The sequence below is a fragment of the Myxine glutinosa genome, chromosome 1, assembly GCF_964187855.1.
Source record: "Myxine glutinosa chromosome 1, kmMyxGlut1.1, whole genome shotgun sequence".
In the NCBI taxonomy this organism is placed as follows: Eukaryota; Metazoa; Chordata; class Myxini; order Myxiniformes; family Myxinidae; genus Myxine; species Myxine glutinosa.
This window is the reverse complement of record NC_136261.1, coordinates 107,809,266-107,822,546: the sequence shown is the minus strand read 5'-3', so window position 1 is coordinate 107,822,546 and position 13,281 is coordinate 107,809,266. Positions and strand designations below refer to the sequence as shown.

The 13,281-nt window shown below is 45.9% G+C and overlaps 1 protein-coding gene across 1 annotated transcript in view; it reads right to left on the bottom strand.

Annotated features, from left to right (window-relative positions):
- Positions 1 to 13,281, bottom strand: part of LOC137412149 (casein kinase I) — a 171,064-nt gene that overhangs the window by 73,457 nt on the left and 84,326 nt on the right. Inside the window, exons 6-7 of the mRNA XM_078775860.1 lie at positions 3,317 to 3,487; positions 2,934 to 3,082 (exon numbers count right to left, since the gene is read on the bottom strand). Coding sequence (XP_078631986.1) covers positions 2,934 to 3,082; positions 3,317 to 3,487 — 320 coding nt within the window. The remainder of the gene's footprint in view (positions 1 to 2,933; positions 3,083 to 3,316; positions 3,488 to 13,281) is intronic.

Sequence of the window (13,281 nt, the reverse complement as noted above, 5' to 3'; positions counted from 1 at the left end):
TATGCTTAAATTCAGAGTACATTGAGACATTAAACTGCATAAAATTCAATAAAAACTGGAAAAATGGAGGTGTTCTAAAACTTTTGACCGGTGGTGTATATGTATGTATGTATGTATGTATGTATGTATATATATATTTTATATATATATAGCCTCTCCTCAGTGAAATTTTATAAATATATATTTATATATGTATATTTATAAAATATATATATTTTATATATATATATATTTTTTTTTAATATAAACTTTTATATATATATATACATATATATACATATATATACATATATATATATATACATATACATATACACACATATATACACACACACACATATATATATATATATCAACATATATATATATATATATATATATACATATATATATATATATATATATATATACATATATATATATACATATATATATATACATATATATATATACATATATACATATATATATATATATATCAACGACATAGCGTGACGAGCGCTGTCCCGATCTCCTGTGGACCAAAGTCCTAGACCAAAGCGTCACCTCCGACCCGGAGACCTCAGCCCGGCCACTCTGTCGACAGACATCTTAATAGACGATTTTGTGCCTTGATCATCTTAATAGACGATTTTGGTCCTCATTGGTTAGATTTTTTTTGCAGTATGTCGTCCTGACGAGGGTCAATAAGCCCGAAATCTGGATTGGCGGCTCTGCTTGATGTTTAGCCTATGGGGACCGATGAATAAATATGTCGACAGAGTGACCGGGCTGAGGCCTCTGGGTCGGAGGTGACGCTTTGGTCTAGGACTTCGGTCCACAGGAGATCGGGACAGCGCTCGTCACGCTGTTATGTCGTTGATTATTATCCCCGCCGATCGCACCGCACCCCCTGGTTTTGGTTTGCACTGGTGGGAACGATGGTCTGTGTGGCAGACAGGCTGTTGGTTCCTTGCGGGTTATGCGGTATTTGCCGTGTGAGACATAATTCGTGGCTGGTGCTCACCATTAAAGCTAGGAGGTGCCTTGATTTTTTTATATATATATATATATATATATATATATATATATATATATATATATATATATATATATATATATATATATATATATATATATATATATATATATATATATATATATATATATATATATATATATATATATATATATATATATGTATATATACAGTAGTGACCCCTAATTCCGAACGCCCCTCATCTCGAACTACTCTAATTCCGAACCGTAAATTCGAGAAAATTTTGTCCCTAATTCCGAATGTATTTCTATAACCGAACCGCCAACATAGCGTTAGCGTCGTTCATATTTCCCGCCGCGAGCGTCGTTCATATTTCCAGTGCTGAAATTAGAGAACTGTGCTTCCATTGGTCTAAAACACAGGCCATTGTTGAAAAGTGGCACCCTATTAAAGCAGTGGTTAACAGGAGCATTAACTTGTTCAGTGACGATGTGATTGACCACTTCAGAAAAATTAAGAAAAGTCGCCAACACCAGGCAACTTTGGAGAGGTGGTTCTCTAAAGAAAGCAAGCCTAGTGAGCCCCAACCCTCTACAAGTGGTGTTAAGAGACAAAGAGAGCAAACACCGTAAGTCAAGTCATCTGATGTTAGCTTGGAAGGTGCCTCACCTTCCAAGCAATAAAACCCTCTCCCTCCTTCCTCCTCTCCAGCCTCCACATGCACCATCAGAACTCTCCACGAAGGTAAATGCAGTTATTTTCATGTTAGTACATTTACTTCTTGTTTTTATTATTATTATTAGTTGATATTTAGGGCATTTACTCATCTTATTTTACCTTGAATCATGTGTATTTGCAGTTAACAGTGTCTTGATAATGGGTTTTTGGGGTCCAGGAACGGATTAATTCACTTTCCATTATTTCTTATGAGGAAAATAGTTTCTAATTCCGAACTTTTCCCAATCCGAACTGCCGCTGGAACGAATTAAATTCGGATTTAGAGGTTCCACTGTATATGTATATATATATATATATATATATATATATATATATATATATATAACAAAGTAAAAACTGATGTGAGAGTGACATAATATAAATATTAAAAATAAAGTAAGTTATTCCACTTTTCTGAAACCAAATTAAAAGCTATGGGGAATGACTGAATTAAGCAAAGTATGATTGTCGGCTACTCAAATGCTTAAAGCCAAATGTACTATGGTCTTGACTAACAAGACATGGATACAATAATTACTCCTGCCAGGGAGTAATGCATTCGATCATGTCTGTGTGTGTGTGTGTGTGTGTGTGTGTGTGTGTGTGTGTGTGTGTGTGTGTGTGTGTGTGTGTGTGTGTGTGTGTGTGTGTGTGTGTGTGCTTGTGAACAAGATATCTGGAAAAGTTCTGAACGGATTTGGATGAAAGTTGGTGGGATGATTGCCCTTGGGATAAGGAAGAATTGATGAGTTTTTGGTGAAGCTCAGGATATTATTCCGGATCCAGGAATTTTTTGAAGGATTTTTTACCATTGGAAGATAGGGCTCCAACTTGACCCACGGCAGGAGTATGCGCTCTACTGAGTGGAGTTCTAGTTGTGCATGCGAAGAGACAAAGAAGGGATAACACTACACTTGGAAGTGTTTCCACAGTTCAACACAAAGCAATGGCTACTCCGAAGGTGAGAAACCATTCTGTGCAAACAAATAAGAAAGCCACAAAGACTTTCAAATGCCAAGTGCAAGTTTGGGAATGTAGCCAGGAACACAACCCTCTACACTAGTCAAATCACAGCAGGTGAAAGCCAAGAGAGCTAGCCAGGTGAATCAGGCAATAAGTAACTCTCACTTGGCTACATTAACCGTCAGAAAATATTCCAATAGAGCAAAAACATGGAGCATACGCAATTCAAAATTAACCTTCAATGTCTGAACCCTCACTTCTCCAGCACACTTACAAATTTGAGCGTGTTCCAGTCGAAGACGTAATCGTAAGAAAACCCTTGCCGATGGAAGAGATTGCGAAAGAGCTGCCGAAGAAACGAGTAGTCTGGTTTGTCATCAAAGCGCAAGGAACGGCAGAAGTTGAGGTACGATGGAAACTCAGCTGAAAGGTAGGTGGTAAACATGGATTTGATGTAAAAAGCAACAAATGCCAGGCTTGACGAGAACCAGTATTACAATGTCTTGGAAATTTGATTGAAGGAATTTTAAGTCCAAAATTCTATCACAATAAAACCTTTGCAATACTATACCATGGAGGGACTGATTTTTTATATACAAACTATAAAAAGTACAACCAAATTCTAGACAAAATAAGCATAATAATTGGCATTCTCACACGGATAGCCTTTGCATAGGACTTCGATTGGTGTGGACATCTTTTTCTCACTGATCCTCTCGTACTTCTGCCGTTTTGTGGCCGCCTTAAGGCCTTGCCAGGGCAATGAGCCGAGATTGAAGTACATCATGACATAACCCAGTGACTCCAGGTCATCACGTCGACTTTGTTCTGTTGACACGGCAGGGGGGAATGAAAGGGAGAAGTGAGGAACCACAATCCTTTCACACAGGTAACAGCTTATCAGCGGTAAGCGGTGGAGGGGGCAGGTGGGAAATCATATTGCAGTTCAGCGAATGGATGTAATGTTTTATCAAGGAGGCACAAAAGTGGGAGGGGGGAGATAGGAAGGGGCATTGGAGGAGGGAGAAGACGTGAACGAGTCTGGGAGATGGGCAGATGAAAAGGTATTGAGGAAAGGTTGGAAGGTGTCAGAAATTAAATTGGGGGTTGGCGACAAGAAATGAAATTGAGGGGATGGGTGGAGTAGTCAAAGGGAAATGGTAGGGGAGGGGGGACAGATAAATGGAAATACAGGGTGGCAAGAGAAATAAAAATGGGAGGGGAGAAAGGAAATTGAAATGGGGAGCAAGAGGAATGACAATGTGGGGACTCAGGCAGGAGGGAAATGAAAGTGGGGGCAGAAGGGATTGGAAGTGGGTGTATGAGAGAGTGAACGGGTGCAGGAGGCAAGTTAAGGGGTCGGAGAGGGAACCTAAGGGGTCGGAGAGGGAACCTAAGGGGTCGGAGAGGGAACCTAAGGGGTCGGAGAGGGAACCTAAGGGGTCGGAGAGGGAACCTAAGGGGTCGGAGAGGGAACCTAAGGGGTCGGAGAGGGAACCTAAGGGGTCGGAGAGGGAACCTAAGGGGTCGGAGAGGGAACCTAAGGGGTCGGAGAGGGAACCTAAGGGGTCGGAGAGGGAACCTAAGGGGTCGGAGAGGGAACCTAAGGGGTCGGAGAGGGAACCTAAGGGGTCGGAGAGGGAACCTAAGGGGTCGGAGAGGGAACCTAAGGGGTCGGAGAGGTAACCTAAGGGGTCGGAGGGAACCTAAGGGGTCGGAGGGAACCTAAGGGGTCGGAGGGAACCTAAGGGGTCGGAGGGAACCTAAGGGGTCGGAGGGAACCTAAGGGGTCGGAGGGAACCTAAGGGGTCGGAGGGAACCCTAAGGGGTCGGAGGGAACCTAAGGGGTCGGAGGGAACCTAAGGGGTCGGAGGGAACCTAAGGGGTCGGAGGGAACCCTAAGGGGTCGGAGGGAACCTAAGGGGTCAGAGGGAACCTAAGGGGTCGGAGGGAACCTAAGGGGTCGGAGGGAACCTAAGGGGTCGGAGGGAACCTAAGGGGTCGGAGGGAACCTAAGGGGTCGGAGGGAACCTAAGGGGTCGGAGGGAACCTAAGGGGTCGGAGGGAACCTAAGGGGTCGGAGGGAACCTAAGGGGTCGGATGGAACCTAAGGGGTCGGATGGAACCTAAGGGGTCGGAGGGAACTTAAGGGGGTCGGAGGGAATTTAAGGGGGTCGGAGGGAATTTAAGGGGGTCGGAGGGAATTTAAGGGGGTCGGAGGGAATTTAAGGGGGTCGGAGGGCATTTAAGGGGGTCGGAGGGCATTTAAGGGGGTCGGAGGGCATTTAAGGGGGTCGGAGGGCATTTAAGGGGGTCGGAGGGCATTTAAGGGGGTCGGAGGGCATTTTAGGGGGTCGGAGGGCATTTAAGGGGGTCGGAGGGAATTTAAGGGGGTCGGAGGGAATTTAAGGGGGTCGGAGGGAATTTAAGGGGGTCGGAGGGAATTTAAGGGGGTCGGAGGGAATTTAAGGGGGTCGGAGGGAATTTAAGGGGGTCGGAGGGAATTTAAGGGGGTCGGAGGGAATTTAAGGGGGTCGGAGGGAATTTAAGGGGGTCGGAGGGAATTTAAGGGGGTCGGAGGGAATTTAAGGGGGTCGGAGGGAATTTAAGTGGGTGGGGTGAGAGCGAAATCAAAGAGGAGGGGGTGGGGGTGGGGTAAGAGATAAATCAAGGGGGGGTGGTGCAAGAGATAAATCAAGAGGGGCAAGTGAAAGTGGTGAAAGTGGGGTTGGGGCAAGAGAAGTGAAAGGGGGATTGGGGCAGGAAAAATGAAACATGGTGGGCTTGGGGCAAGCGAAATGAAAGGAAGGGGGGAGGTTTGAGCAAAATAAATTAAAGGGGGTGGGAGAGGAGGTTGGTGCAAGAGAAACAAAAGGGGGTAAGGCAAGAGAAATGAAAGTAGGGGTGGGGGAAATAAAAATGAAAGGGGGGTAAGGCAAGAGAGAAATGAACTGATGGCAAGGACAACAAAAAGAAAATTCAGAAACTTCACTTGGGTCCAATGGCTCAGAGAAATAACAATACCAGACATGAGAGAAGATGGCAACACCAGCCGAGCTACTATGGGTGCAATAACAGACCAAAATTACCCAAAATATGTGGAACTAGCCGAAACCCGTGGAACATCCACGGAAGGGAGGATGTGGTGTATGGATAGAGTGTACCATTATGGATGGCATAGGGGATTTCCTTGTCCGAGTAAGAGTTAGGAAGAAAGATGAGAATGAAGAGTGCGTATATGAACAACGTATTTATTGCAATCTACTTAAATGACAACGCTACGATATACTTTTGAAAATATCACGTACCATCTCGAAGTCAATGCCATCCTTTTATCTCTTCGTATACAACTCACTGATTTCTACCTTATCGTGAACAGGGTAAAGCCTACTTTGATAATCATGAACGGTGGCAGATGCAGGAGTTGGTGAAACGAAAGGGGGGGGGGGGGGCTGATCATGACCTACCCTACGCCACATGGCCTACGCCATTTGTTGAGATAATGGCCACAACGGAAACACAACAACTGGATAGGTAGGGCCTACGCCTACTTTTCGTCACTCGGCGAAGTACACTTTGTTTTAAGCTTTCAGAAGCTGAAGCCTTGGTATTTATTGCTTTATATGATACTGATGGGCTGCTGATCTGTTTCACTTCGTTGTAATCACAGTATATGGAAGAAATTATGGTAAACCCACCTGATGAGGTTAGCGTACACCGCGATCGACGACACCGGCACAAATGCATGCTCAGGATTGTCCACTCAGCGGACGGCTTGCTTCGCCTTCACCCAGCAGACGCCAATAAGATGGCGTCGTATGGGCAGTTAATCGGATGCTTTTGGGCCCCAACATCGGCTAATTCAGATTTTTCGAGTATGGCTGTACGTGATAAACAAAGAGCGCGGTTCGTAGATCGTAAATCCATTAGTGCCGTGGGCATCCGGTCACTGGGTGCGGCGTAAAAGGGATAACAAAGTCGAGTCCTTACGCTATTATTATAGAGATGGTTAATCCCAAGAAAAAGGGAGAAATGCAAATTAAATGTTTATCAATATAAATGTTAAATTCAAGCTGTGTCCAGGTAGAAGAATAAATATGTGAAAGGTTTCATTGAATCCAAGTTATATTGTACATCGAAAGCCAAAAAGGAAAGTCTTTTTTTTTCTTCTCTACATGGTGTTGGCTTGTGGGAGAGCTAGGAAACACAACAGACCAACATAAGAGGGAACAGCAGGAGAAAGGGGAAACACCAACAGCAGGGCAGAGGGAGAACGTAGATGGAGACGAAGATGGAACAACAAGGGATGCAGGTAACGGTGATGGTTAGAGGAGAACGCAAGGGGTGGACAAGATGGATACATAAGCAAATTTTTGGGAGGGATGGGGGCAGTTTAATGGGTGGAGAAAAGATCATGGCTTTGGATGTGGGATGGCCTGAGATGGTGGTGAACAGCTGTCAAGAAGGCAGGGAGAGAAGAATGAGATCGAAGACATCTTTCATACGGCTTCTTTAATGAAAAAGAAGAACCACCTTAAGAGGCCATTTTTCCCCGCAGAGCCGGGGGTTGGCCTTTTTCAGGCACCTTGGTCCCCTTTTTGAAGCAATGTTTTATGGCCGGATGTTGGTCGGAGCGATGAAGAGAAGGACAAGTTCTGGTGTGCGATGTTGTTGTGATAGGAGGAGACCTAAATGGACATGTGGGAAGGAGTATGGACGGTTTTGAGGGAGTTCATGGGGGTTACGGATATGGTGTGAGAAATGGAGAAGGTGAAAGGATTTTGGAGTTCGCTGATGGAGCTGATTTGTTGATTTGGAATACTCAGTTCCAGAAAGAGGATAATAAGCTTGTTACATACACCTCAGGTGGGTCGACGACAACCGTTGACTACCTGATGGTGCGTAGGCGAGATAGGGGGCACCTCCGGGACACAAAGGTGATCCCGGGGGAGGAGGCTGTTTCACAGCACCACTTGGTTGTCTGCGACATAAGGGTGAAAAGGTGCGAGGAGAGCTCGGCGGGTGAAGTACCAACCGAGAATAAAGGTGTGGAGGTTGAAAGAGGTGACAGTAAGGGAGGCATTAAAAGAGAGGCTGAGTAGGGTAGAGGATGATGTGGTTGAGCTTGAAAGTGGTTGGATGTCAATGAAAGATAGTCTGTTGGGAGCCGTTGGTGAGGTATGTGGATGGACAAAAGGACCACCGAGGCACTCGGAAACATGGTGCTGGGATGATGAAGTTGGAAAGAGGATCGACTCTCGAGGAAGAAGTTCAAGGAGTGGCAGAAGGCGAAGGGTACGGGAGCAGAAAAAGCAGAGCATGAAAGTTATAAGGCAGCCAAGAAGGCTGCAAAGAAAGAGGTAGCGAATGCGCAGGAGGCATGTAGGAAAATGCTCAGAGAACGCTTGGATTCAGAAGAGGGTCAAAGAGCGGTATTCAGGATTGCAAAGCAGATAGCGAAAGAGAGGTGTGATGTGATGGGGGTGAGTTGCTTGAAGGATGAAGTGGGACAAATCTTTGTGGACCCAGATGGAATTAAAGGAAGATGGAAAAGATATATGGAAATGCTGTTGAATACAGAGAATGAATGGGAGAGTAACATCGAGAGTAACCCAATTTTAGGACCGGCAGAAAAGATAACTGAGAAGGAAGTTGAGGAAGCGATAAAAGCAATGAAGAGTAGAAAAGCGGGAGGGTCGACGGGAGTTGTGGGAGATATGTTGAAGGCAGCAGGAAGTTGGGGTGTGAAGAGAATGACAGAGATCTGTAATCTGGTGGTGAAAGAAGGCCGCATTCCAGTGGATTGGGAACTGAGTACCACCGTCCCTCTATACAAGGGGAAAGGTGACCCTAAGGAAGAAGGTGACGATCGACGAAATGCCGTTTGGATTTATGCCAGGAAGAGGAACGACAGACGCGCTCTTTATTGTGAGGCAGTTGCAGGAGAAGTACATGGAGAAGAGGAAGAAGTTGTTTCTTGGGTTTGTTGATCTGGAGAAAGCATTCGATAGGGTTGCACGTGAAGTATTGACATGGGCATTGAGGAAGTTAGGAGTGGAGGAATGGTTGATCAGAGTAGTGATGGCAATGTACAAAAGAGCGCACAGCTGTAAGGACGAAGGACGGGAACAGTGGTGAGTTTGAGGTGAAGGTGGGAGTGCATCAGGGGTCGGTACTAAGTCCACTACTATTTGTAGCTGTGATGGAGGTGCTGGCTCGGAAAGTAAAGGAGGGTTTACCGTGGGAGTTGTTGTATGCAGATGATCTGGTGTTGATTGCGGAAAGTATGGATGGACTGAAGGAAAAGATGAACAAGTGGAAGGAATGTATGGAGACAAAAGGTCTGAAGGTGAATATCGGAAAGACGAAGGTGATGGCAAGTGGTAAAGCATGTGGTGAGGTGGAAATAACTGGGAAGTGGCCATGTGCTGTGTGCAGGAAAGGTGTCGGAGTGAACTCCATTCAATGTACAATGTGCGCTGAGTGGGTTCATCAAAAATGCAGTGGTCTGAGAGGGTCATTAACCAGTGTGGCAGCTACTTTCAAATGTAAGGTGTGCACAGAGGGAGCTGCAGATGGAGGAAATGTTGAGTTGGACCTTGGAGACGGCGTGAAGCTGGAAGGTGTGAAAACATTTTGCTACATCGGAGACATGCTGAATTGAGAAGCTGGATCAGACTCGGCAACGGTTGCTAGAGTGAGATGTGCATGTTAGAAGTTTCGGGAATTGAGTGACGTGCTGATGAGGAGGGGAGTGTCGTTGAAGCTGAAGGGAAAGGTGTATGCTGCATGTGTGCGAGGTGTCATGATTTATGGGACCGAGACATGGGTGATGAACGTAGAGCAGCAACGAAGGGTGGAAATGCGAATGGTTCGGTGGATGTGCGGAGTATCGTTGAGAGAGAGGAAGACAAATGATGAATTGCAAAAGATGATGGGAATAGAGCCTGTGATGGATGCTGTGAAGAGAAACAGGTTGAGATGGTTGGGTCATGTGTTCAGGAAGGATGAAATTGACTGGTTGAGAAGAGTGATGGAAATGAATGTAGAAGGAAGTCGAGGACGGGGAAGACCAAGAAAGACTTGGCTAAAGATGGTGGAAGATGAAATGCAGGCAAGGGAGTTAACAAGGAGAGATGCAGAAAATAGGGCAAAATGGAGAAGATTGTCATGGGGACCGCAAGGCTAACCCCCGCTCTCGCAGGGAAAATGGCCTTAAAATGCATGTTGTTGTTTGTTGTTTTATGGTCGGATGCCCTTCCTGCCGCCAACCCTGTTAGTCGCCTCTTGCGACACACAGGGAATTATCAGTGAACTGGTACTCAATTTGCCGACCACAGAAGGATGACAGGCTGAGTCAACCCCCCTGGTATTAATTCAGCAATTGACCAGGATTCAAACCCAGGATCCCAAGCTGGCACCCTAACCGCGAAACCAACACCAGGCTTCTTTAATGAATGAGAACAAATACCCCACTGAATTTTGATCATACAAAAGCCAAACGCCAGTCATTGCAGGGTTCCACTGTTCATTCATGTTTCAAGCAACCACACAACACTTAAAATCCAGAAATGTGGAACAGCAGGAAGCACAAGTGAATTTGGCGAGATAAACCTTCAGGGATAACATTATGATGCATTCTAACAAAATAGGAAAATGACGTGTTCCATTTATTGCAGTGCTGTGTTTTAGATCAGATTAAAGGAATGCACACCCCCTACTGGCCCATTAACCCCACTGTTACCTGCTGGATGTGTTGTAGATTGTGCTTTGTTGTAAACTGTGTTGTTGTGAGAGTTAAAGCTTTCCCCTATGACCCAGTCCCATCACCACAACTATTTTCTTTTCACCTGACCAAGGTGGTTGGTCCTTCTCTATAGATTTTGGTCAGTGTCATCACATCCTTGGTGTTACGAATTCCGGATTTATGTGAATTACTTGTCAGGTCGTTTCTTATTAATGTTTATTCTATTAAAGGTTGTTGTGGTTAAATGGGGAGAATTCTTATTAATGTTTATTCCATGAAAGGTTGTTGTGGTTAAATGGTGAGAAGCGCTCCTGGTAAGACCGAGACCGGAAATGGGGTCGTAAACCGGAAGAGGAAAAGACACGAGGTCCGGGAGAAAGCGGCCATCTTCTGCTCCTCGCCCAGCTCCGACGCGAGCGGTGTCGATATTGATCAGCGTTGGGAACGCTGAGTTTGAAAAGCCCATCTGGCGAGAGGAGTTACCGGCGCGGGGTAATTACCGGTTACGCGTCAAATTGCCGTGGGTTCCTGCACGGAACCCAGCGTCCGGCACCGTTTACCTCAACGTCTACAAGGACGCGTACGGCAGGCACCTTGGGCCTTGCACGCTTTGCGAGCCCCGAAGCCGCGATCACGAGCACCGACCTCGGTGGGCTGCCGAGGAGGTGTCCGCGGCAGCAGCCGTTCCCGGTACGGGACGTACACGGTGGAAGCACGTCAGGAAGGGTCCGCTCAACCGCCCGCGTGCGGAGATCGAACTACAGGAGTACAGAGACATTGTGAGAGACATTGACCATGGAGGGAGTCGTGAGTGGGGCTCAAGGGAGGAATGTATAAGATGGCCATCTTAGAGCTATTGTTGATGAGTCTACATCTTAGTAATGTTGTTGATTGAGGGTTGGTCATTGTTGATTGATTGGGAATATATTATCCATTAATCTGGATCCTTGGTGTGGGGGTTTCCTATTGACTTGAATTGTTTGTGTCTTTCATATTGATTGTGTTGCGAAAGCGTATAAATCATAGATCTTTCTGGCGGGGTTCCTCTCATGGTCCGGGGGTCACCGAGACCAGGTAGTCACCGGGAGGACCACGTAACAGAATTGGGGGCTCGTCCAATTGAATTCCGGGATATACAATTGTATAAAATAATAAAATAATATTTTTATTCATTCAAATTTATTAATTAAGTATTAATTGGTACATTTTTGGGAAATTGTGGTAAAGTCTTGGGTGAAGGTTAACAGGTGTTAACGATAGGCACCATGGCGTTTGTGGCACAGAACTTTGCGGTAACCCCGAGTGAGGCACAGTTCCGAGCGTTACTAAAATCGGACCTCTTGAAATTGGCCAAACATTTTAACTTGGAGGTCCGAACTAATTTGAGGAAGGCAGAGTTGCAGACCGCGGTGATACAATCTATGGTGGGATTAGGAACATGGGACGAGTTAGCCTGGGAGGGGCTACCCGAAGAACCAGAAGACGTTGAGCTCCGGAAACTGGAGTTGCAATTACGGAGCCAGGAACGGATCAAAGAAGAAGAAAGGAAAGCAGAAGAGAGGAGAGAAGAGAAACAAGCAGAAGAAAGGAGAGTGGAACGAGAACTCCAGGAAAGGTTAGAAAGGACGAAAACAGAGGAAAGGAAAGCAGAAAAGGAAAGAGCAGAAGAAGAAAGGAAAGCAGAAAAGGAAAGAGCAGAAGAAGAAAGGAAAGCAGAAAAGGAAAGATCAGAAGAGGAAAGGAAAGCAGAAGAGAGGAGAGAAGAGAAACAAGCAGAGGAAAGGAGAGTGGAACGAGAACTCCAGGAAAGGTTAGAAGGGAGAAAAGCAGAGGAGAGGAGAGCTGCAAGGGAACTCGAAGCAGAGGAGAGAAAAGCCGAAAGGGAATTAAAGGAACGTGACATGGCGCTTCAGCAAGAAATTAAATTCAAGGAGCTGGAGTTAATGAGAGAACGGGGAGAGGTACCACCCTTGCTGACTGGGCCGACACCTAGCCAGAACACCTGGGATGTGGGCAGACATGTGAGGCTGGTTCCACCCTTCAGTGAAAAGGAAGTCACTCAATTTTTTCCACACTTTGAGAAAGTGGCTCGACAGTTAAACTGGCCAGAGGAGGCCTGGACCATACTAGTGCAAAGTGTGCTGGTGGGTAAAGCTCAAGAGATTTATTCGGCGCTACCAATGGACCAATGTGCAGATTATGAGGTATTGAAGAAGCACATCCTCAAAGCATATGAGTTGGTTCCTGAAACTTACCGGCAAAAATTCAGGAATGCCAGGAAGAGGGAGAGTGAGACCCATGTGGAGTTTGCCAGAGTGAAAGAAAACATGTTTGATCGGTGGTGCGAGTCAAAAGGAGTTGGGAAAGACTTCGAATCATTGCGTTACTTGATCCTGGTGGAGGAATTTCAACAGTGTGTCCACGAGGACATCAAAGTGTACCTGCAGGAAAAGAAAGTACCAAAGTTGTGGGACGCAGCCACCATGGCAGATGATTATGCCTTAACACAACGGATAGGGGTCCACCAACCTAACTCCTCGCCTAGACTTCAGCAGGGGAGTTATGGAACACCCGGTGCGGAGAACGACACTACATGGCGGCGGCCTCGAGATGATTATGGGGACAACTCTGATACCCCAACTGTTCGAAATCAGGGGGCTACGGGCCCAAGACAAACTTATTTTCCGGGGGGCCCGAGGCAGACCACGAGTTTTTCCTCCGGGCCAACTTGCGCTTTTTGCAAGAAACCTGGACACGATGTCCAGTTGTTACCTCATGAAAAGGGAAAACCCACAGCGGAGTCCGCCTAGTACAACTCCGAATGCGATGGCAAACGTAAGAAATCGCCCCCAGAAGAGTTACCAACCATTTATTT